At 37.8% G+C, this 26,045-nt stretch overlaps 1 protein-coding gene and 1 long non-coding RNA gene across 8 annotated transcripts in view; both read right to left on the bottom strand.

Moving 5' to 3' along the window:
* The window catches only part of OSBPL1A (oxysterol binding protein like 1A), a 227,998-nt gene that overhangs the window by 118,001 nt on the left and 83,952 nt on the right, over nucleotides 1-26,045 (bottom strand). For 4 of the 7 annotated variants that reach the window (XM_082698700.1, XM_082698701.1, XM_082698702.1 and 1 more), the window contains 3 exons: nucleotides 25,355-25,477; nucleotides 19,070-19,151; nucleotides 9,132-9,238 (listed from right to left, as the gene is read on the bottom strand). In XM_082698700.1, the coding sequence (XP_082554826.1) occupies nucleotides 9,132-9,238; nucleotides 19,070-19,151; nucleotides 25,355-25,477 (312 nt within the window). Of the gene's footprint in view, nucleotides 1-2,133; nucleotides 2,728-9,131; nucleotides 9,239-19,069; nucleotides 19,152-25,354; nucleotides 25,478-26,045 lie in introns of those variants that run through there. The other 3 variants (XM_082698704.1, XM_082698705.1, XM_082698706.1) reach the window with 3 other exon arrangements.
* On the bottom strand, nucleotides 23,008-24,782 carry LOC309847868. The gene is made up of 2 exons (XR_014302682.1): nucleotides 24,153-24,782; nucleotides 23,008-24,012 (listed from the first exon to the last, which is right to left on the bottom strand). It is a non-coding gene; the product is annotated as an uncharacterized lncRNA (long non-coding RNA).

Raw genomic sequence — 26,045 nt, 5'->3', positions numbered from 1 at the left:
ACAAGGCTAATAAGACACAAAGACACACACACACACACACACTCCCTCTCCCTTTCATATTGCTGAAATAATTACAACCCTATGTATTTTTGTTCAAATACTTCACAAATTATCAAAATGGGTCGGTTTCCGTAGTGTAGTGGTTATCACGTTCGCCTCACAAATTATCAAAATGAAAACCTTATGTAGCTTCATGCTACATAAACTTCCTATTAAATACATTAAAAACATTAAAAACATTTAACTTGTGTCCTTCCTGCTTCCAAGATTAATTTGCAATATATTTCCTGACTTTACTACAAACTAAAAGTTTAGGAATAATGTAGAATAATGTGGACCAAGTAAAAAAATCTAAATTTCAATTTTTTTTTTAAAGATTTTATTTATTTGTCAGAGAGGGAGCACAGGCAGGCAGAGGCAGAGGGAGAAGCAGGTTCCCTGCCGAGCAAGGAGCCCAATGGGGGACTCGACGCTAGGACATTGGGATCGTGACCTGAGCAGAAGGCATCGGCTTAACCGACTGAGCCACCCAGATGTCCCTAAATTTCAATTTTTTAAAGGAATTAAAAATTCTTATAATTCTCACAGAGCTTATAAACACAATTATATATTTGAATACCAAGATACAAATAAATTTATAAAAGCTTTTTAAAGAACATAGATGGCAAATGTTATAAACTGTTCATATAGCTTAGAGCATGCTATTACATAATTATTTTATACGATTATTTTATGTACAGTATTCTAAACGTGTTTGGCTTTATTTATATACTACCCTGTAGCATACCCATGTGCTTTTATTATGGAAAATCTAATGAACTTTTAAATTTTCCCTCATTCTGCAAGGTGAACAACTGGGAGTACAGAAATTATGTGGGTCACACTGACCCTCAAAGAAAATCCCTGAAATTAACCTTTACAGAGGTTCTAAAGAGGGGAGACTAGAGTCCTGAAATCATATTCACAGTGAAACAAAATTCCTTTAAGATCCTAGTCTAGTAAAAGTAGTACTAGAACAAAGGCTGATAAAGCTCCCTGGTCATCATGTTCAGATTAAATATCTACTCAATCAAAACCAAGCTAACCTACCAAAGTCATCAGCTTCATGGTTGAAATAAAATATTATCTGGACCAGAGATTAACTTCGGTGTGCCCTCAAACTGAGAAGAAAATTTACACTTAGATACCCATATTCTAGCCTACACATTCCTCCACCAACACGCATTTCAAGCATTTTTTTCTCTTGTGAAAAAGATTCCTGCTAAAATACCCTATGTCTTTAAATCAAAATGCTTTCATTCTGTCTTTGAACCTAATTAAAATTGAGAAACTTTTAATAGCTTTAACAACTCTCAAACGCTGTACTGAGCTCTTCCCTGGCATCTTTGCTTTCCTACTACCCTCCCTCCAAATCCAGAAAAAACCAGCACAACAAAAAAACACAAAACAACTAGCCACATGCTCTGAGTGCTGGGGAACGTGATTCTCACCGGTTTAGGCTACAAAGAAAGCCTATGAGTAATCAAAAATCCTTAATCAAAACAAAGTTCAAAGCTACCTCCCTCCCCACTCCCCAGCCCCAGTATAATTTCCCTTTCTCTCTTTAATCCACTCGTGCATTTCCTTGGAATTTTAGCGGCCTCGGAACAGCGGATGGTAAGTTCATCTCAATGTCAGCCAGAGCAGAGACATGCAAAAAATCACTAACTTGGAAGGTTATTTAGGACAATAACGTCTTTCACTGCCTTACTCCTCCCACTCCGGCCCCACTTGACCTACTACCAATATTTAGCCGAAAAAAAATAAAAACAAAACAAAAAAACCTGTCCAGTCTTTTCCCCTCAGTGGCTCTTCTGGTGGGAACCCGACGCAAGCACCGTGCCGGCAGAAAGACCCTGGCCAGGCTGGGAGAGAAGGGTCCCCCCCGCTTCACGCACCCCTCCCCACTCGCCCGCGGCCGCACTCCACTCCACACTAAGGAGTCCAACTATTCTTGGATCTACTCACATCCCTAGATCTCATCTGGCTGCTCTCCCCCTTCCTCCGCCCCCCCCCCCCGCCCCCGCCCCGGCCCGTGTCCTCTGCAGTCCCGAAGCTGACCTCGCAAAGCCCCCAGCGGGCACACACACTCACCCACCTGGGCCGGATCTGGGGTTCCCCGCGGGCGCACTCCGCCCTGCTCTCCTCTGCCAGTTCCAGCACAAATGCGCTCGGCCTGTTCCTGCGCCTCCCCTCCAGCCCAGCCCGGAGGCGCGACCCAGGGCGGCACCGCAAGGTCTCCCTAAGTCACCTTTCCTCCGCCCGCCCCGGCTCCACTGAGGTCAAGGAGAGGCGCAGCCTGGCCGTCTACGGCTCAAGACTCCGCGCCGGCCCTCGGGCCACCAGAGGTCGGTGCAGCGCCCCTCGGTCGCAGAGCCAGAGCCGCCCTCCTCCAGGGCTCGCCCGGGAGAGTGCGAGCCGCGCGCTGAATGGCCTGCAGCAGGCGGCTCCGCGGGGCCGCGGTCGTCGTCCAGTCCCTCCTCTCCCGGCCCCCCTCCCGCGGGGCCGCTCCTCCGACGCGCAGGTGGAGACCTGCCCGGGATCTCGAGAGCCAGCACACGGCCCCTCCAAAGAAGCGAGCGGACTGCTGGCCCGCAATTCTCGGGAAGGAAGTAAGGAAACTGCTACTCGTGCTCTGCGTGCATCCCGCGGAGGCTCCTGCGAGGTCCTAGAGCGGGCTGTGTGCTCAAGCCCTCTCCTGGCGACGCGGGCCCTGACAACTTCTAAATGGCCAGCCCGCCCCCAGGGAAAAGCAGAGGAATCCACTTTGGACCCTTGCACCTCGAAAAGAACTAAAGAACTGACCCTTACTCAGGCTGACACTTAGGAGTGGAGGCTTCCAATTCCACAACAAAGACTGAACTGGACTTTATTTTTTTTTCATGTATTTATTTTTTATGCATTTTCTAGGCTACCATTTGAGCAATGAGGAAAACAACGGTATTAATCCTACTACTGTAAAAGCTACTTATATGGAAGAGATGGTTTCTTACTCCAGCCAGGCTTGAAGGGTAGATGAAAACTCAAAGGACATTAAAACCCACCTCCTAAATACTACACTTAAGTGGGACGTTCAGGCTAATGAAATTTCTAGCTAACTATCAAGCTCTGGTGGGGGTGGAGTACTTTTTGTTCCAACATTAAACCTGTCCTCAAACTCATTCAGACATTAAAGGTCTATTCCAGGTCAAGTACCATATCAGACACAGATGCTACAAAAATAACTATGATATACTTGCTTACTTAAGGGGCTCTTTAAGTAAATATATAATCAGACAAGTAAATATGTAATGATACAATGTGGTGAGTGCTACAATAGCAAAGACCCCTAGACTAGGAGGGATATCTAAGCCAGTTCTTAAGGATGGAACCTGGGATGAGGAAATAGTGGCAGTCATCCAACAGAGCAATCCTGAGAGCTTTATCCTCACAGAGTGGCAGTGGGGGATCTGAGTGTTAGGTAGGAGGAGAGGGAGGACAGGGAGACAGACAGCTGAGAGACAGGAAGGAAAAATGACAGAATTTGATTAAGCGTGGGGGAATAAGGAAGAAAGATGAACTAAGGACAGCTTCCATGATCTTGGCTTGGGTTCCGGATATGTGGTAATTCTGTCTCTGAGTTGAATGGATAATGCAGCTTTAGACACACTGGTCTTGAAATGCCTGTGCTATAATCATATGCTCATGTTTAAAAGGCAGCTGGATATACTGGTTCATAGCTCAGGAGAGATCTAAGGTGGCGATTTCACAGTCATCATGGATTTCTGTTTGAAGGAATGGCTAAGATCATCCAAGGAGAATGCTGAGTGAAAAGGCCATCCACAGAAACCAGGGACACCAACATTCAAGGCACAGGCAGAAGAAAAGATGCTTCAGAAGAAAACGGAGGAGGAGCTGCGCTAAGGGAAAGAGAGGCGAGAAGAGGTAGGCACCATGGAAATCACTGAGAAGAACTCCAAAAAGCAAGTAGTGGTCAAATGCCAGATCCATCACAGGACGAGCAAGGTAATTGAAGGGTATCCTCTGATTTAGCAGTAAGGAGATTATTGGCAAGAATGGTTTCAATGGGCTAGTTGAGGAATAAAGTAGAAACAGAAATTATCACATTTTCCAAAATAGAATTGGAAAGGAATATAGGGAGACAGAAGCTCTAAGGGAGTAGAAGATTCAAAAGAAAAGAGAAGCTGTTTTCGAGCAGGATAGAAGGAGGCAGATGCCATTGAAAGGAAAGAAAAAAGATAGAGACTGGGGGTTGGAAGTGGCATGGAACTGGCAGCAAATATAGTCACTGCCTCCATGTATGTTTAACAAAGAATTTTGCTGAGAGCAGAGGGAGAGGAGGAGACTGAAGGGATGACAGAGAGATAAGCGCCCAAAAGGTATAACCAGGAAGAAATGAAAGACAAAGAAATGAAATGAAGGACAAAATGACTAAAGGCCTTTGAACAGCCAAGGAAACTAATGAATATTAGAGACCTCGACGTTATAGAGCTGGAAGCTCAAAGGAGGGCATGGTTTCTCTCCAAAGATACCAGCAGCTGGTCCAAAGTAGCAATACCTTTTGGTTGGTCCAATTTAAGGTCCAGATCTCTCCATTACACCACAAACTTAGCATCACTATCATCTCAATTATACTTTTGGGTTATAGCTCTTGAGCAGTAAGGAAATTTAACATAGAAGCATAAAATATTTTATGAGTAAGCTTACACTAATTTTAAGTAAGCAAGTTCCTACTTCAGAAAAACTAGTTTGATTAATATCAAAGGGAGCTCGATGATACACAGAACAAGAAGGGGACCGCTGATGTTAATGTGTGACATTTTAGCCACTTATGACACAGTGAGGTAAACTGCAGAAACAAAAATAATTCATGAAGCCAGTTTCTAGCCTTTAGAATTTTTTTTTTTTTTTTTTTTAAATAGGCTCCACACCCAGCATGAGGCTTGAACTCATGGCCCTGAGATTAAGAGCCCTGTGCTCTACCAACTGAGCCAGCCAGGCACCCCATTAGCCTCAAACAAGGTTAAATACATATTATGGCATTCACATTCTCTAATGTCTCCCCTATATTATAAAAACACCTAATAAGTTTCCTTTTAGTAAATCAATCACAAGCTTTACAGCTTGCTTTATATTTTGCAGGTTTTTTTCAACAACATGGTGTTATTTACAAGTAAAAAATGCCTACATAATGCACCTCATTTATTAAGGTCTATGGAAGCCTTGAATATCTGGGTCATATCAGATCATCCCCAAATAAACAAAGAATACTCACATACCGCAGAAATAGAAAGCCCCAAATCCAGGCACTAAGGCCTGTCCTCATTGTAAACCCCTATGTTTCTCATCCAGAGCCAGCTTGCTCTTACTGTGGACAGAATTTGACCAAGTCTGGTTATCTGGTTTTCTTTTTTCATAAACAACATGAGAAAGGAGTAAACCAGAAGGGATCAGTATTCCACTGCTCTAACAGGCACACAGCCGAGCTAAAAATCAAGAGAAAAAAATTTTAAAACCCATCAAGAGCAAAAGTGAATTCAAGAGCATTAGCAGGACTGGGCAATTGAGTCAAATTACAGAGTTCTATAAATATTATCCTCTGACGGCATCTCTGCGCTAAGAATCAGAGTAATTATGAACACACAACATGGACAAAAGGACAATGCTGAGGCCCCCAGAAAAGATAAAATTGTTAAAAATTTAGTATAAGATGTAAATGCATAACAGTTAAAAGAACTGTCATCACAGGGGTGCCTGGGTGGCTCAGTAGGTTAAGCCTCTGCCTTCGGCTTGGGTCGTGATCTTGGGGTCCTTGGATGGAGCCCCGTATTGGGCTCTCTGCTTGGCGGGAAGCCTGCTTCCCCTTCTCTCTCTACCTGCCTCTCTGCCTACTTGTGATCTTTCTCCCTGTCAAATAAATAAATAAAATATTAAAAAAAGAGAGAGAGAGAGAGAGAGAGAAATGTCATCACAAATATTAGAATAAATATAGTTTTGTGGCAACGGGGACTGGGATTACTTAGATCTACTGGATCCTCGTTACATGCCAGGTAGCATACAAGGTTTTTTGCCAAGATGATCATACAATCTTTTCAAAACACTCTTTTTTGGTTGATTGCCATTTTGAAAAGGTAATTGTATATGAAAACTGTGGCAAAGAGAGATTAAGGAGCAGAACATGGAATTAGACCCAGGTCTCTGTGAGTTCAAAGCTTATGACTGTTCTTTTAACAAATTTCTAGATAGCAGAAATACTATTTATGATTCCAGATAATAAAGCATTACAATACCTAGTTATGCTGTGATGACCTCAAGTACACTATTTTTTTTTTTAAAGATTTTATTTATTTATTTGACAGACTTAGATCACAAGTAGGCAGAAAGGCAGGCTGAAAGAGTGAGAGGAAGAAGCAGGCTTCCTGCTGAGCAGAGAGCCTGATGTGGGACTCGATCCCAGGACCCTGGGATCATGACCTGAGCCCAAGGCAGAGACTTAACCCACTGAGCCACCCAGGCGCCCCTCAAGTACACTATTAAATTCCTATACTGTAGGTCTTAGCCATATGAAAAACTACCTTCTATGACGCCATTTGTCTTTTAAATACTTGGAGGCCCTTTCCATGGTCTACAATCCTATTTCCCAGAAAGAAATCCAAAGAACCTCACAGAATTGCTATTTTATAGCATTACTGGAAAAGAATCTTAAAACTACTTTGCAAATTTGAAGCAATAAATGCCATTTCCTAAATAAGTACCGTGTGCCACACAGTTCTTATTCATCTATATACATTTGACCCCCACATCTGACACTGAGCTGTTTATACATTTTCATTTTACAGAAACTTGCCCATGGTTGGTTAGGAAAAAGACTTGAGATTTTAAAAAGGTCCATTAGACTTTCAGACCAGTGCCTGTTAATGACTTACAGTATGGTCTCCTTTATTTGAAAGATGGAAATACCAAGGTTCAGAGAACTTCAGTAGCCCTTTGACACTTGAATAATACATAATAAGGATGAAAAGAACACAATTATTCCACAAACACTCAAATTTTCTTTAGATAATACCACCACCTCCCAAAATGAATTAAATAGCTAAAGACACAAAAGCTCAAAAATGCCATCAGAGAAAGGGGGTCACAAGTGTTAATTAGATAGCATCCTATAGTAACTGTTCATTTTTACTCAAAAGGGCTTACTATGTATCAGGATCTATGCTAAGTATTTTGCTTATATTATGTTATTTTTTTTTTTAAAGATTATTTATTTATTTATTTGAGAGAGAGCATGAGCGAGGAGAAGGTCAGAGGGAGAAGCAGACTCCCCATGGAGCTGGGAGCCCGATGTGGGACTGGAGCCCGATGTGGGACTCGATCCCGGAACTCCAGGATCATGACCCGGGCTGAAGGCAGTCGTTCAACCAACTGAGCCACCCAGGCGTCCCTATATTATGTTATTTAATCCTCACGACAGATTTAAAAATCTGATTAGTTTAAACTTGAGGCTAATATACTCTTGCACATCTGGATTTTCAGAGAGGTAATTACCTAGACTATATTTTGTTTTTGTTTTTAAGATTTTAGTTATTTATTTGACAGCGATCACAAGTAGGCAGAGAAGCAGGCAGAGAGAGACGGAGAAGCAGGCTCCCTGCTGAGTAGAGAGCCCGATGTGGGTCTCGATCCCAGGATCCTGACTCTATCCCAGGATCCTGAGATCATGACCTGAGCTGAAGGCAGAGGCTTTAACCCAATGAGCCACGCAGGCGCCCCACCTAGACTATATTTTTAAGCAAACAGTTTAAAAATTAGCATAATTTAATTTAATTTCTCCAGATATTAAATTGCTTCTAATCTAGAATTTACCTTGAAACAATACATAACTAAAACACAGACATTACTGATACATCCATCAGGTACCACATTAAGAGACATTAATGAAATTTAGTTTTATAATGTATTAAATATTACCTGAATTACTAGACACCACAATTTGTTCATTTCAGAAATGTTGAACAATGCTATTTAGATTTATTTAGATCACTAAATCATGCCTCATTTAAATAACCTAGAATATGAAATCACCAAAAATAGAAATGCTGAGAGGGGATGCTTTCAAACAGTACTGGAAGAATTAACCATTTAAAATGTTTAATGAAAAATTATGTTTTCCTGTGATAGTTACTGAAAGACTTTCTGTAAATTTGTTTTAAATGAATTTTGGATCACTCGCATTTTTTTCTCCAAATAAAATATGGAATTTGTGGTGTACATAACAAAGCTGGTGTTTAAAAATTTTTTTATCTGAATTCACAGGGCTTCCACTGTAATCACAAGAAAATAAAATTTTAGATCTTTATATGTGAGAGAAACATACAAAATCATGTTCATCTATCTTGTTTTACCAAAACCTAATATCTAATTAAAAGGTACAAATAAATTGTAAACAGAATGAGAAATCTGGTGTCTTATTCTAAAAAGCTGAAGACTGAACATATATGGAGAATTTAACAAAATGGAGGAGAAAGCCTATGGCTGCTTAGCTTGCATTTAACATCATGAAAAAATTAAAACAAGAAAAACCCTAGTGCAGACAACCAAAACACATCTTTACAACTTTTCAGTCCTCAGAAAAAGAATTATTAATGGATAAACTTATCACTCTTATTAATATTTAGAAAAGTGAATGGGAGAGAGCAAGGGGAAAAGAACATAAAATATTTAATCCACTGAGCTCAACTCATATGGGTAAATGTAACAGCTCTCTATTTTCTAAAGAAAAATATGTGTTTTTCATATAAAACCTTTGGTTTCCACAATATTTTCACAACACTCTTGTTGAAATGCCACAAGAACTCTGAGAAGAACTTTAAACCGTGGTTGATAAATACAGCTGTATAAGTAAATTAGATTTGAATACAAGTTATATCAGAATCATCTGGCTTAATCAAGAATGAAGAAGTTCTAAATTTTAGTGAAAATCAACTCTTCATTTTCTTTATTAAGACTATTTTCTCCTACCTTTGGTCAATTTGAAAGCAGTGATTTATTATGTGACACTAAATTATTGAAAAATTAAATTACAAACTACCTACCCCTTCTTGTTTAGTGAAGAGATTAAGGCAATCACTCAAAGCTACACAAGTTTCTCTAGAAGCTTCAGAGACAACTTCAGCTTTCTGAAGAAATGATGGAAGGATGTCTATAAATAAAAATAAAAATAAATAAAATTAGTGGGATTTTAAGACCACAAGCATTTTTAAATTACTATTTTTTTTTTTTTAAGAAAATACCCACCATGGAGCTTGAACTTAATCTTGATTAAGATTAAGATTAAGAGTTGCATGCTCTACCAACTGACCCAGTCAGGCACCACAGACATTTTTATGTCTACTGACCTCATGTTTCCTTCCAGCTGGCTGCCTTAAACAAAGCATATAGTATATTCCTTGAGCAGTATTATTAGCACCTACTGTATGCAGGGTGCATAAACTGGTACAGTAAAGATGAAGCCTTGTCCTAGAAAGGCCTATATCCTGCAAGGAGAAGAGTCACAACTAAAAACAAAAATTATAGGAATAATGTAATGTTTAAGGAAAGCAGCTCATTAACATTTCCTTTCATGATAGTCTATACTAGATAAGTAATTTTATTCAAAAGCCAGGTGCTAAAAAGAGCTAAAAATAATACTGTCGTTGACATGATGGCTAACCTATCTTAAGGTGGCATTAACACAACTTTCTCTAGTGCTCACTGGATAAATGTCTAGCATGGAATAGGTCTTTTCAGTCTAACGAATGTGTCTCTCTGGGGTACGGTATCTTTCAGAATATAAACTGGGAACAAAGAAATAGTAGTATCACCACCTTCCCCAGTTCCCTAAGGAAATCTTAATCCATTTAACCATGACAAAAACAAAAAACAAAAAAACCCCAAAAACCTACAACACCCAAAACAAAAGCTAGAATGCTAACAAGAGAAAACTGCAAAATGCACACACATTGAAAAAGAAAGTAAAATGTCATAATCTGTCTACATTAAGGCTGGAGAAATACTCTTAGTTCATATAGTTTTGGACTTCGTGTTAATTATATAGTAAGACCCCTTAAATGTGTCTCTTCAATAATAAAAAAAAAAAATATTAAGAAAGCCTTTCATCTAAAAATAACTTAAAAGAAGAGAAACAAATATATATCACCCTCTGTCTTTTAAATAATCCTGATTCACTTAGAACAGGGTTCTTAGAACATGGCAAACAAGGTCAATAAGCAAAAGCAATCAAATCCAAATGCCAGCAATTTGCAATTACCAGGCCATAAAACAGTGGGTCTCTTCAAGAAACAAAACATTTTCAAATGGGAAGTGGAAAGGAAAATAAAATCTATGAAGAACATGTAACAAATTATTTAGTCATTATTCCTAGGTGATAACATTGTAATTATTAGTCTTCATTCTTTTCTCTAATTTTCCACAGTTTCTATAAGAATGTGATTCTAGTGAAGAAAAGTCCTTTTCTTTGAAAAATTACTTCTCAAAACTCATTAGGCTAAGGGGGGTAACAAAAGGAAAAGGTCAGAGCGAATGAAGGTATGAACAACCTTTCATTATTATCTGGATATAAATACCAAATGTCATTTTATCATATTTTTCTTTTTATGGAATACAGTTTTCCAATGTTAGCTATTTTTAACACCCAAACAATTGAAAACTACTATATCCTAAAATAAATTTGACTTTACATACTTTTTCATTTTGAATCTTTGATACACATTGTGAAGATTTATTCTTTACTTGGTTGCTAAATAGCAGAAAAGAATACCGTATGCCAGATGCCACAGGACTTAAATAGTACCTCAACAGATGTCTCACACAGAGCTGTGGACTGAGTACAGTGAGGGGATGTACCAAAAAAATCAGGCACAGCCTCTCCCTTCCATAAATGCTCTGGGTAATCTAGTAATTTTCCAATTTTCATGGCACAAATGGTAAGAATATGGGAAAACAGTCATTCATGGATGTATTTCTTTTATTAAATACCATCACATGCTCAACCACCTACAATTTTCTGTTTAGATATTTAATACTTTATATACTGTTGATTAGCATAAAACATTACAGGTCAAAATAAATTTGTATGAACATCAAGATTTTAAGTAAAACTGATTCTAGAACCTTTTAAAAGATACTCCAAGAAACATATATTGACTTTTAAGAACCCATTATTGAGTGTGTGTCAAATTCTTTTGTCCAAAACAGAGTCAAAAGTTACCTAATTTCTCTGACGATCTGGTCTGCAAGAATGATTCTGAAATTCACACCAAGTTGTGCAGGAGGTCTGCATGAGAACTGACCCTCTAGTGCTAGGGCTGTGCATCGGGAGCCAGGCAGCACAAGGGGGCATGCTTCACGTATGAGAATGTTTGCATAGTTATTAAAAAAATAAAACCACAAGGCTCCTAGAAAAGTTACCAACTGAGAATCACTGCAAATATATCTTAGCCATTTAGTATTTAGAGGCTGAGTTGTAATGAACAAATGTAAAAACGCTAGTATGTAACCCTATTTGACCTATTATAAGAATTGGACACAATTTTGAAGAAAAATGTCATTTTTTGTACTATAAATATTTTTGAACTCAGGAAAGATGCTAGAAGATCTTATGCAAAAAGCTTAGAGACATATATAAAAAGCTCACAATCTGTCATTTTCATGATAACATGTACAATTTTTAATTGGGTAGGTTTTAAAACTATTGGGGAGGGGCGCCTGGGTGGCTCAGTGGGTTAAGCCTCTGCCTTCAGCTCAGGTCATGGATAGAGCCCAGCCTCAGGCTCTGCTCAGCAGGGAGCCTGCTTCCCTTCCTCTCTCTCTGCCTGCCTCTCTGCCTACTTGTGATCTCTGTGTCAACTAAATAAATAAAATCTTAAAAAAAAAAAAAAACTAATGGGGAAATACTTATTTCCTGTTATCTTGGCAAACTAAACCTAGTACAGATGACCTCCATTGTTCCTCTAATATGGAAACAGTCCACACTCATTAGCCGACATTTAAGACAGTCTACAAACTGAATCAGTTTCAGCCAGATTGTTTTCCTGGAAATACTTGTTTTCCTAGAAATACTCTTTTACTTTACTGCCTCCCAACCTTTTTTTAAGATGCTTCCTCTTCCCTGAATATTGGAAATAATAATTATTCATATTCAGAAGTTTCTCCACATAAAACCTCTTTTGTTCAAGGACAAATTCAAATGCCATTCTCTTCGGTTTGGGGTTTTTTTGTTGTTGAAAAAACAGCAATGCCTCCATGTACCTAAGAGACATGATCTAACCTGCATGCAAAGACTTTTTTTTTTAAGATTTTATTTATTTATTTATTTGTCAGAGAGAGAGAGAGAGAGAGAGAGAGAGAGAGAGAGATCACAAGTAGGCAGAGAGGCAGGCAGAGGGAGAAGCAGGCTTCCCACTCAGCAGAGAGCCCGATGTGGGATTCAATCCCAGAACCCTGGGATCATGACCCGAGCCGAAGGCAGAGGCTTAACCCACTGAGCCACCCAGGCATCCCCAAAGATGCATTTTAAAAACAGACTTTTACACCTAATCATAATTATATAAATGCCTCAAGAAAATGAGTAATCTCTTCTCCAAACAGGAGAAAAAGATATCTGCATGTAAAAATCAACCAATCTTCTAAAAACTTTTACATAAAACTGTAATTTGAAAAAAAAAAAAAAAGAGGTCCCTATAGAATAGAAATTTTTGCTGTTCAAATTAAAATAAGTAGCATGAACAATCACCCACTGAACTACTACTACTAAACCATTCTGTCTATATCTATATAATCTGCACTAGCTGCAATGGAGAATATAAAGTTCAAAACCGCATGTGTTAAATGAGCTATAGTAGGAGTTAAATGAAAAAAGGTATCAAGGATGTTTTAAGATGCAGACAGCAAACATATCATGCATTTAAAAAACGTTAAATAATTCAGAGAAAGGAATAATCATTATGGGATGGAGTAATGGGGTGGAGTCTGAAAAGAGCTAAAATTTGAGTTGGATCCTGAACAATATTTTTTTTTTTAAGATTTTATTTATTTATTTGACAGAGAGAGATCACAAGCCGGCAGAGAGGCAGGCAGAGAAAGAGGAGGAAGCAGGCTCCCTGCTGAGCAGAGAGCCCCATGCGGGGCTCGATCCCAGGACCCTGGGATCATGACCTGAGCCGAAGGCAGTGGCTTAACCCACTGAGCCACCCAGGCGCCCCCTGAACAGTATTTTTATTGCTAAATATAATGTGCAATAAAGCAAACAACCTAAAATATCTACAACTATTATTTTCAGATAGTATAGAAACCATCAGTCCTGAGAAGACTGTAGCAGAAGTGTCATCAAGGGGAACTCCAGAAAGGCAAGAGGTTCTGTCTGTATCCACCACTGGCTGCGTGGCCAACCCATAGTGGGTTCGGTGCTGACTTGTAGAATGTATACACTAACTTGACAAAACAAATTTAGTACTTATTTCCAAGTTCAAAAGAAGGGAGTTATAAATTTAGAAGCTAGATAAGTAGGTCATTCATTGTATTCACTCAAAACTTACATAGTTGGCCCCTGAACAACATGGAAGGTGGGGCACTGACTGCTTTGCAATTCAAAATCCATACATAGTCCTTGATTCCTCTGAAACTTAACTACTAAGCAAGCGCCTACTGTTGACTGGAAGCCTTACAATAACAAATATTCTAGAGAAAAAATGTTAAGAAAATCATAAGAAACAGGAATTACATTCACCGTACTGTGCTGTATTTATTAAAAAAAAAAAAAAAAGCCACATATAAGTGGACCCATACAGTTCAAACCCTTGTTGTTCAAGGATCAACTGTATATGTCAAGTTCCCATAGGTGCCGTGCACTGTTAAGTTGCTGAAGACAATTGACAAATAAAACAAATTCTTGCCTTGATGGAGTTTATACGCTAAAAGGAGAAGCAGACTATCAACTACTATGTGTATGTATGTGTGTGTGTGTGTGTGTGTGTGTGTGTATATATATATATATATATATATATATATATATGTCAACTACTAGCAGACTGATAGCAGACTATCAACTATGTGTACATATATATGTACACATAGTAGTTGATTGTGATACCTATTATATATGTATTATATATATACACACAGTAGTTGATATATTTTAAATTTATTATATATATATCAAATTTCATTTATATATCAATAAGTATATTATATATATACATATAAATATATAAATGAAATTTGGTAAATGACAGAGAAAAAACAAAGCAAGGTAGGGAAATAGCAAGTGTCGAGGGGAGTTGCAAGTTTGGACAGGATGGCGTTAGGGTCCGGTCCTGACAGGAACTGGCTGGCAAACTGAAGTGGCACCTGAAAACTTCTTGTAAAAAAGATGACACACAAGGTGGGGTGGAGGGGAGAGATAAGTGAACTAACAGACTGGCAATGCAGGACAGTTGCCACCCTGGAACAGAGAGGCAAAGGAAAGGACAGTGTTGCCAAGGCCAGCAGAAGCTGGAGTCACAGGTGGGGGGCTTTAGCCATGGGCTGTTAGACTCCACACAGCCCAGGTGGAGGGAGGGAGGAAGGAGACGGCCTGCCTGCTCTCACCCTCTCCGCCAGTCCCCTGACAGGGTCTTCCTTTTGCTGAGTCCAATCAGAAATCTGAGCGCAAGTAAGCCCCAGTAATGGAGTTTGTAGTCCGTAGCCAGAAGGTTCTCTTTGAGTTAAGATCTGGGCAGGTGAGGATGTGAGTATCCTGGAGAAAAGACTTGCAGGCAGCGGGCCAGCTGAGCCCAGGCTGAGGCAGGAAGTCCAGCCTCTCCGAGAGGCTGCCAGAAGGCCAATGAGGCTGGAAGACGAGCAACCAGAGGTAATTAGGAGATGAGAAGAGGGAAGCCAAATAGAAATGGAAGAGTTTGTGGGTCATTAGAAGGACTTTGTTTTTCATTTTTAGGGAGAGAACCTGGAATCTACCAGATGTTTTGAGCAAAGAACATTATACGCTGGTGTTTTAGAAGGGTCCTTGGGCAGCGACTGGAGGGGCAAGGGCAGAATGTGAGGGGCCAGTTAGGAGGCTGTTTCAACCCTGTGTGAAAGACAATGATGGTCTGGGCCTCGGTGACAACAGTGAAGGAGGCGGGACGTGTGTTACTCAAAGCTGAGATTTTTGAGCAGAGTTTTAAGTAGGTTAAACAATGTGCTTTTCCTTTTAGATTTTTTTTTTTCATTTAAATAACTGAAATCATTCCAATTTCTTTAGCCAGGGATTCTCCATCTGCATGTAGTAACATGCAATAAAGTGTTATCCATTAAAGTTGACATATAAGGTATAGCCTTTTTAGAAAGTAATTTAGCAATGTAGCAATAGGTACACGTATGTTAATATGCTTTCATCCGTTAATTCCACTTCTAAGAATCTTATGGTAATAAAGTGATGTGATCAAATTTAAGTGTACAATACATTATTCATAACAGCTAAAAACTGGTTACTACATACAGGTAAATTTAGGGTTTTATGGAAGAACAGAATACTGGCCTTTAGGAAATCTTCAAAAAGTTGTATTAGTTTGGTTAATTTCCTTTGTGTTTGTAATCCTGCCCTTGATAAAGATAAAATGGTAGAGGTTTTAGCACTGCATTCACTGAACCTTGAAGGATATGTTTGTTGCCATTGCCAGATGCATAAATTTGGGCATTCATCCAAACAAATTAGGTTTAAGGAAATAAAGTACTATTTAAATAGAGGATATTTTGGACCAAAATAGAATGAATATAGATGATCCCGGACTTAGAGTGGTTTGACTTAGAATTTTTTGACTGAATGATGCTATGAACACAAAATAAGTTTGGTAGAGACCATATTTCAAATTCTGAATTTTGATCTTTGTCTAGGTCAGCAGTATGCAGTATGATGACATCTCGTGATGTGGGGCAGGAACCACAGCTTCCAGTCAGCCACACCATCACCAGAGTAAACCACTGTTCTGTACTCAAACATTCTGTTTTCACTTTCAGTATGGGAGTTGATAAATTACATGACATTTAACACTTTAATATAAAACTGGCTTTGGGGGCACCTGGGTGGCTCAGCTGGTTAAGCATCAGACTCTTGGTTCTGCCTCAGGTCTTTATCTCAGGGTCATGAGATCAGCCCCACATCCGGCTCTGTGCTCACCATGGAGTCGGCTTGGGATTCTCTCCCTTTCCCTCACCCTCCCACTCTGTTCCTCTCCCCACCCCGCACACTTGTGCTCACAGGAGAGCACATGTTTGTGTGCTCTCCAAAATAAATACAAACATACATACATACATCATACATACATTCATTCTTTAAAAAAAAAAAATTGATGATTTTTCCCAACTGTTGGCTAATGGATGTGTACAGAGCATGTTTAAGGTAGGCTAGGCTAAGTTATGATGTTCTGTAGGTCAGATATATTAAATGCATTTTTGACTTAGGAGATTTTCAATTTACAATGGGCTTATCAGGACATAACCCCATTATTAAGTTGAGGAAGATCTATAAGTATAAATAAACTGAAAAATGTGTTTGTGATTGGGCTCGGACAGTTCTGAAATGACAAGATAAACGGTCCGTATTTTATTCTAAAATTTCAAACACCCATGAACCTTTTTCTTTTCCCAATGGGAAAAAATTTTATGATAAAAAAAGTACTATTCTAAAATTAATCTAGAAGGAATAATGCAGTATTTTCACAGAATCTGAGATGTAGGAGTTCCTAAAAAGCTTGGATTCCCTTTAGGGATGGAACGCATAGGGTCCCAGAAGGCAGGAAGACCACAGGGGAGGCTGTTGCAGTGACCTGGATTTGACGGAACACCGAGCCAAACCGGTATGGCATAAGTTGGAATAAGACGTTTAGAGAGGAGTCTTCAAGTTCACATAATTTTGTATTACAATGTAAGCCAACTAACAGAACCACAAGGTCTAGATTTTATCCAGGAACATTGTGGTTCTTCATTTTGAGACGTTATTGGCAAACTATTTAGATGGTATGGAGCAGGATGTGTATTTATCAACTACTATATATGAGCAACAAAACACATGTTGCAAGATTACTCTGCACAATCCCTCAGCATTAAGGTAACACAGTTATCTTCAACTCTAATTCCACTCATGAAATCATCTTAACCCCATTTACTATTTATATAACATGCAAATTTATCTATCTATACCTGCAGAAAATAATGTTTACAGTTGTTTGTGTATAAATCTATTGAATTTCATTGTAGATATATGAAATAGCACTGTCAGATCATCATCAGACCTCTAAAAGTTTTCTAGAGGGCACTGTCTGAAATAGCTCTTTTGTAATATTGAATATTATGCGTATCTCTAAAAACGCAAATGATGCATACCATCGTTATAAGTGACAGGTCATACGGATAATCTGAACGAAGAGATCTCACTCAAAGTTTTAAAAAAAACCCAAAACTTAATTTGGTTGTAGTTCTGATGTAATTTCTTTCTTTGTTCCATGTTAAAGGAATTAATCCTTATATTTCATCTAACTCTGGACATTTCCTACATCTTTTAAATGTCATTAGTATCTTTTTACTTTTTTTTTTTTTTAAAGATTTTATTTATTTGACAGACAGATCACAAGTAGTCAGAGAGACAGGCAGAGAGAGAGGGGAAAGAGGGCTCTCAGCTGAACAGAAAGCCCGATGCAGGACTCAATCCCAGGACCCTGAGATCGTGACCCGAGCCAAAGGCAGAGGCTTAACCCACTGAGCCACCCAGGCACCCCAGTATCTCTTATTACTTTTGATGTTTCTTGAAGATGGTGTTTTAAAAGCTCTTTGATGGTCACAGGTGCGTAACTCCAAGTATATTAAAAACCACTGAAGGGTATACTTCACATGGATACATTTTAGATTGTGAATTATATCTAATGAAGCTGCTCTTATTTATAAAGTTCACTGAGGATGAAGAGTGCTCAGTAATAGAATATTCCAGCCCACAATAATCAAAATGACTTAATGCTATCCTTCTCAAAGCTATTATCATTAATACAAATAAATGTTTATGGAACTGACAAAGGGATGCCCAAGTTTCCATCTGGACAGAGATAAAATACCTGTGTTCAGTTTATTCTAATATTAGCTTTTCTTTGCATTCCCTGGGCATATATAAACTAAACTGAGAAGTCTATAAAGGGAAACTAGTTTGTGATTAAAACTGATGGTTAAACTCATAGACAACTGAATCAATTAAATTTCAGTGAAGTTATTTACAAACCCATCATAGCTGAAATCTAAAGCAATGGTGAGGAGTCTAAAGTATAACAAACACAGTTTTTAATTTACAAAGTAATACTTTTTTCTAGATATATAATTTTTTATTGGATTTTTGATTTTGTATTATATGTTATTTTGATTTTTGGAATATTTATAGCCGACTCTTGATGATTCATAATCAGTGGAGAATGAAGAAATAAAAAGTTACTACTGAAAGGTAGATTAACCATTAGACACTTAAGGTCATGTAGACATTCATAGAATCATAAAAGACTAAGACCTGAGAACAACCAACCCCTTCATTTACATATGGAGAAACAGGCTCAGGGAAGTTACATGTACTGTTCAAAGTAACAGCTGGTAAGTGGCAGAACAAGAATTCAAACCCAAGACAGTTTAAAATTCAAGTCTTCTGAATTCATAAGTAGGAATCTCATTATGCAGGCAAAATGAATTTATAAGCCCAAAATGTTAACTTTAAAGAAAAAGTTAAAGAATAAAATATTAATCTACAAACCAAGTCTCCCCCATGAGTAGAAATTTTAAGTAGCTTTTTAAAAACTGTTAAATAGTCTTATCAAACATAATTTTGAATTCAAATCTGAAAATTATCTACATGTATAGCTAACAAAACTACAAAGGAGCAACATCTAGGATAATGGGTTGTGTTAAATAGCAGGTGTTATTTGGTAGTTAGACCCCCCAACTTTTTATTTTTTATTTTTTTTTTTACCTTTAGCCATGTCACACTCCTTAATCATTTTCAGAAAGGCAGAAATTTCCCTATCTAGTTTCTGTTGGCATGTCTGTGCTTTCTGGGAAAACAAAAACAAAAAGCGAAATTAAAACTTATTAATAAAGGATTTTTAAAGTACATATGCTTTACTGTTTCTTTCAAAACTTTTAGTTCATATGTCAATATACCACAGTAATTAAGATCCATCTTAACAGAGAAAAGCATGAAAAAATTTCCTTAGAAATTGAATATTGCATTTAATCAAATACAGATTTTAAAAAATAAATCTTTCTAAATTATAAATATATTCAACATTTGTCATGTACACAATATAAAACTGAACTCACTGTTTCTGAGAACTCATTATTCCATATACATAGGAGTTAGATTTCTCCCAATTAATCCTTTTTGTAGACTTGATTAAATTCATCAGGGAATTATAAAATGCATTCCTTAAGAATATATTTTTTAAAAAAACTAGATGGTAGTAGTTCAGCCATCTAAGTCCACATAAGCAGACCAGTAAGGACATTTTCTTAGTAAATCAAAGCTTAATTTTAGATCCCCAGTGTTTAATGACACAAGTTCCATCCCATCTCAGTAAAGATTTAGAAGTCGAAAATGAAAAGTCAGGTAATCACATTGATTATATTAACAATGTAATTTTTTTTTAAAGATTTTATTTATTTATTTGTCAGAGACAGAGGGAGAGAGAGCGAGCACAGGCAGACAGAGAGGCAGGCAGAGGCAGAGGGAGAAGCAGGCTCCCTGCCGAGCAAGGAGCCCGATGTGGGACTCGATCCCAGGATCCTGGGATCATGACCTGAGCCAAAGGCAGCTGCTTAACCAACTGAGACACCCAGGCGTCCCTAACAATGTAATTTTGATGTTAGTTTTACTTTCAAGAAGTAGGAAGAATAAGCAAGAAAATTATCATTGTGAAGTCAGTTGGTTAGGGCAATGAAAAATGTCTATTTTGATAACCTTGGGTCTAATATTAGAATCACATTGTTGTAGGCAGAGCACTGTTTATCCTTATGAATTCCCCTCTTTGTACTCCTAATCCCAACTGGCTCATCACTAAACATTTTTGCTCCTCCTAAATCAGTCCGACATGACAAAGGGCACAGGTAACCAGGCTTTTCTCCTTTTTTGCCTTATAAAATTTTCAGTGCTTATGATGCTCAGCTCAACCACAGCAGGAATATTCATGGTACCTCATTAGTGACAGGAAATGTTCTCTTTAAAATCTACATTACTCTGTGTTGAGAGCTCTAACAACATAAAAAATATAATAATAATTTTTTTGTTTTAAGAGGGAAGATACCTAACACTACACAATTGAAAGCATCACAGAAAGGGAAATGGTGTCCTGTGTCACTTTTGCGGACACAGCCCATAAATACAGATTGAAAGCAGAGAAGAGGTTGATCTGAAGGACCTGAAACAGGCTTTGCAACCAAATGTATCACTTATGATTTATTAAAAGAAAATTGTCATTTCTACTGTATACATAGTTAATCCTCCTGCCCACATGCAAGCCAATGCAACCATCTTTCCTTTTCCTTTCTATGGTGAAAGTGAGCTGGATGCATAAAAGCAAGCACTTGCTTCATCTCCAATCTGAGAATCTGTAATGAACAGGCTAGGGCTCCTGGGATAATAAAGACAAGCACGTTCTCCATAACATCACCCTCAAATACCTGAGTCCCATTCCTCTTCCCTTAACATATCTACCTGACGGACAGTTACAAAAAAGAGCTTCCCTGATGGAGGATTTACTTGTTTTGATAAAAGGTACGTATTAGGTCAGCTGGAGAAGATCTGATCTCTACACATTCTGCTTTATAATTAGGTTGGTGTGGTTTTGAAGGTAAAACAAATGGAAAGAGGTTATTAATACAAATAATATGTTCACATCCTCCAGTTTGCTATAATTTCCCCCTTAGCAGCTACCGGTTATAATAGGTAAACCTAGAAATCTATTTAGAAAGGTTACTGTTCAGCAGTTCTTTGCAAAGCCCAGCATGGTGTCCCATTCTTAACTTCTAAGACATTCACCTTATGTCAGGCATTGTTTTTAGGTTTTAATTTTTTTTTTTTATTCTACATAAACAACTCTTAAGCAATGACCTAATGCCCAAGCATGACAGTATTTTAAACCAAAGTTATCTGGGCACAGGTAACTTTCAAGAACAGAGTGGCATCCACAGACTCAGGGCCCCGAGGGCAGGAGGCACCCAGGTGAGCAGCTGAGCACATTCCCAACGCAGGCCTCCTGCTCCTACTACTGCCCACCCAGATACTGGCTCTTGCGTTTAAGTTGATGTTAAACCACTTTATTATCCCTGGCCTAGAAAAACAGCTCAAATATGTATTATCAAGGGCTCAGCAGGACTGAATGGGGTAGGGGAGAGGTCATAAATTCCAGGCTATTTGCTACAACCCACATTTGGTTAATTAAGAACAGAACCAAGCTGCCTCTACTCAAGCAATTCAAAGGGACAAACTACAGATACAACATAGTGAATGAAAGAAAACAGGTTCCAATGAGCACATACAGTATGATTCCAATTCCACACAATTCTAGAACAGGCAAAAGTGATACCTATAAGGATAGAAAGCAGATCAGTGGTTGCCTGAGATGGAGGTTAAGTGCATTGCCAGGGAAGAGGACCTTAGGAAACTTTCTGAGATGACGAAAATGTCTCTATCTTGAGAGAAGTGGTGGTTACAAAGGGTATACACATTTGTCAGAACATGTCAAACTGAAGACATAAAATGCATTCATTTTATTGTACAGAAACTTTTTAGAGAATATATTATAGAACTCTGATGACATTCCTCTTTGCAGAAAACAGCCAGGACTGTGAGTACTGGTGCACCAAGGCTCACCTCCAAGGCTCCCTACCTCCAGCCAAATCCATCTCTCCTCAATTTAAGTCAATACGTAGCACATTTACACTTCTTGGGACCTGGGGATCATTATGGCCCTTCTCTGTAATCTTCCTAATGTGCTATTTTGCAGTAGATATTTACACAAAATTAAAAAAATTAAATGAAAGGATATATATAGAGAAAGGCAGTTCTCTCTCAACATATCAGTCCTAGAATCTCTGTTTTCCCCCTTTACTAGCCTCAAAGCAACCACTGTTAATAACTTCTCATCTTGCCAGGGATGACCTAAGCCTACACAAATGTGTGTGTAAGATCCTGCTTCTTCTCCCAAATATTAGCATAGTAGATACATCATTTTCTACTTTGCCTTTTTCATGTAACCATAAATCTTAGATATATCAATATATATAAATCTGTCTCATTCTTGTGTTGAATGTACCAATCTTATATTTATCAGCCCTATGTTGATGTACATTCATCTTCCTGCACATTCATTTTAATAATAGGCATCATTTACCTTTAAATCAGGAAAGTATGATATCACTTTCTCATTTGACTAAAATTTAGCATCTTCCGCTCATTAAATCCTTATAACACTGACTTCAGATCCTACAGAATCAAGATATCATCAACAAATGAAACCCTCACTTTCCTTGTGCCACCCGGAATCTAAGAGCCTATCCCAGTTTTGTCCCATAGTATGCTCTACAACGATGGAAGCATTCTACACTGTACTGTCCAAAGTGGTAGCCACATGTGACTACTGAGCATCTGAACTGTGTTCAGTTAAAAGGAGCTGAATTTTTAATTCTATGTCTGAATAGCCAAATGTGTCTACTAGCTATCGTACTGGACAGCATTTCTACACCAACACCGTGCTTGAATTTGTCTTCCTATTTTTATATTTGAAACGTTTTCAAGTTGTCATTAAGGAAACAACTATAAGGCCAGTATTTCTATGGTTTGTCATATACTTTTCTCTCTGGAGACCTAACCTCAGGGCAGTGACAGAGAGATAAGCAAAAAGCCATTTTCAATTTTTGGAGGTCCTCGTTTTGGATGGAGATAAGATGAGACCAAAAACATCATATAACCTGGCCACTTTTTTCAGTGTGGATATTTTCCTCCCGATAATGTCTTGTCCAAAACCATGCTGAGGAAATAAGGTTAGTTTTACGCCAATTCAGATGGTTTTAGAGTATTCTAACCCTAGAGTTCTTAATTCCCTTTAGAAAGTCTATAAACATCTAGAATAGGTTTCATTTCACAAATAGGTCCCAGAATATCCTCACAATTTAAGAATCCAATGATCAAAGGCATTCTGGAGCCAGTCTACCACAAGCTACAATTTAACATACTTCACAGCTCATTTCAGATTTTAACCTATTTTTGGACCAAACTTCAGGAGTTGAGACAGAATCAAGATTCACAGAATTAGCATTCAAATCTGTTGGACAGAAACATGTTTATAACCTACAAAACATGAAAGTGCTAAACACTGCTGTAACTCTCCCCGACTTCAGGTGCTATAAAAATCTAGAAGTTGCAAAAACTTAATGGTTTTAAAGTTAACATAAGAGCATGATATTCAAGTGAATAAAATAAAAGGTACAGTTGAAGTTGATAACATGAAAAACTGAAAACTATACCAAAGAAACATTTTTTTCAAAAAAACCTTTTTTAATGATATATGAGTTAGTATGCTTTTATTTTACCCATAGCTTCCATTAAAAATGTCTTAAAATTACCATAATCATCCTAGGAAAGATTGGTATGCTTTCTAAGTCCTTCTACATTTTATCATTTACCTTATTTTGAGGATAAATAGGAAAGGACTTCTTTTCATGGAGGGATTACTGACTAAAAGTTGAAATATTTAGCAGTTTTGGGGTTTTTTTTTTCCCCTCACTTGTTTAACATGATTCTGGCCATAGATATGTAAACTTTATTTACCTGAACAGTTTTAATATTATTTAGATGCTCTGGTGGATGTTATTTTTGCAAAGTTCACAGATCTGAAAATTATGTATATGGTTGTCACTCTATACATTTGTTTAAGATGATTCTGGCCGTAGATATGTAAACTTTATTTACCTGAACAGATTTAATATTATTTAGATGCTCTGGTGGATGTTATTTTTGCAAAGTTCACAGATCTGAAAATTATGTATATGGTTGTCACTCTATACATTAGGCTTAAAAAAAAACCCAAAAATACAGAAGTAGCACTGGTAAAGCAAATGTCAATAAATTCTGGCAATGTCTTCAACCAAACATGGAAGAGCTCAAGTTTTTTAATGTTCCATCATAAAATAGGATTAGGGATCGAAAGATCCAAAATCTCTACGTTTACAGTTCCTTAAGTCAATAAAACTCCCTAGGTATTAGCAAACTTAACCCCATTAAAGCTGTTGATAGGGGAAACATTCAAATCCTGCAACCACTTCATTTAGTTAGGAAAAAAAAAAAGAGATTGAATTTAGTAGTCAAATTGATATGTTCTGACATAATTATTTAGATTGAAACTCCATTATCCATCAACCTTTTGTAGTTCTAATTCTTCCAAACCCCGTTCCCATTTAAAAGACACAGCCAGAAAACTGATGCCCAGATTTAAAAACAAAAAACAAAGAAACAAAAAAACCTATTTCATTTCAATAACACATACTGGTATTTCTCTATGGCTAAGACTTTGACATCACTTCAGATAAAGGCCTGTCCTTTTATTACTGATGCTTTATCTTACCTCTAATCAATGAAGTTACAGATTACAAGTGGTTTTAAATGAAACTACCAACCAGGATAGGTATCACTATGGTTGCATTATTTAAACTCTGAAATACGCAGTGAAGTCATAAAGGGCAGCAAGTCAAGCTCTGCACACTCCCCCTACTGGCAGCAGTTTTCAAACAGAATGACAATCTGATTACAGTAATGAAAACGTTTTCACCGAAAAAGATATATTTGGGCATAGGATTCTATCTTTAGAGCATTATCTACAGAGACATTTGACAGTATCATCATAAAAGACACTATAAATAGCATAAAATATTACCGGACAAAGAGCATTGTCAGATTTCTTAATTTCAAAATCTCACATTTGAAAAAAAAATTCTTGGTGACAGAGTTAGCTATAAAAGTCAGGTTTGGGGGGGCACCTGGGTGGCTCAGTGGGTTAAAGCCTCTGCCTTCGGCCCAGGTCATGATCGTAGGGTCCAGGGATCGAGCCCCGCATCGGGCTCTCTGCTCTATGGGGAGCCTGCTTCCTCCTCTCTCTCTCTCTGCCTGCCTCTCTGCCTACTTGTGATCTCTGTGTGTCAAATAAATAAATAGAATCTGTAGAAAAAAAAAAAATTAAAAAGTCAGGTTTGGTTTTTCCATTACCTCTAAGGATTCCTTCAAGTCTACAGCTGAAATTGCATCTTCCTCTTCGTCATCACTCAGCTGGTCCTGGGAACAGTAGTGAGTGCTATAAGCAGAATGATCTTCTATTGCTTCCAGCCAGTCCTGAAATAATCCAAGAATTGGAATAAAAGTGAAATGCATTTTTACTCAAAAAAGAGATAATATGCCAATGATTTAGAAAGTTAAAATCTACGTGGAGGAAATATTACAGATTCAAAAAGATACACATTATAAAAGCTGAGTAATGGGTGGAAATTTTTTCACTTAAAATTATAGACTTTCCACACTGTTGGATATACTAGACTAATATGGACATATTAGTCCAGTCCATATTTCTGGACATATTAGTCCAGAAATAACTAACTTGTAATCAAGTTATAAGAAAGCCAACAATTGCCTTGATGCTTTAGCTTTTACTAACGTTTTTAAAATATCAGTGATTTCACAAAAGAATATTTTCCCTAAAAATATCTGTGTTACCTCTCTTTTCTTAAAGCATTACTCAAGGTCAAATTTTACCACTTTCTGATATGGTCAGAGAGTCAGGATTTAGATCATTTAGGGTTCTTTTCAGGGCCAAAGTTAACCACTTTGGAAATAGATTCTTTTAACCCCTTACAAAATTTACAAAAAACAAGACAGTTTCTACAAATATTGCTTTGATCTAAAG

This window comes from Mustela nivalis (genome assembly GCF_964662115.1).
Source record: "Mustela nivalis genome assembly, chromosome: 14".
Taxonomy (NCBI): domain Eukaryota; kingdom Metazoa; phylum Chordata; class Mammalia; order Carnivora; family Mustelidae; genus Mustela; species Mustela nivalis.
Note: the sequence above shows the minus strand (reverse complement) of the source record. Positions and strands in the feature narration are given on the sequence as shown.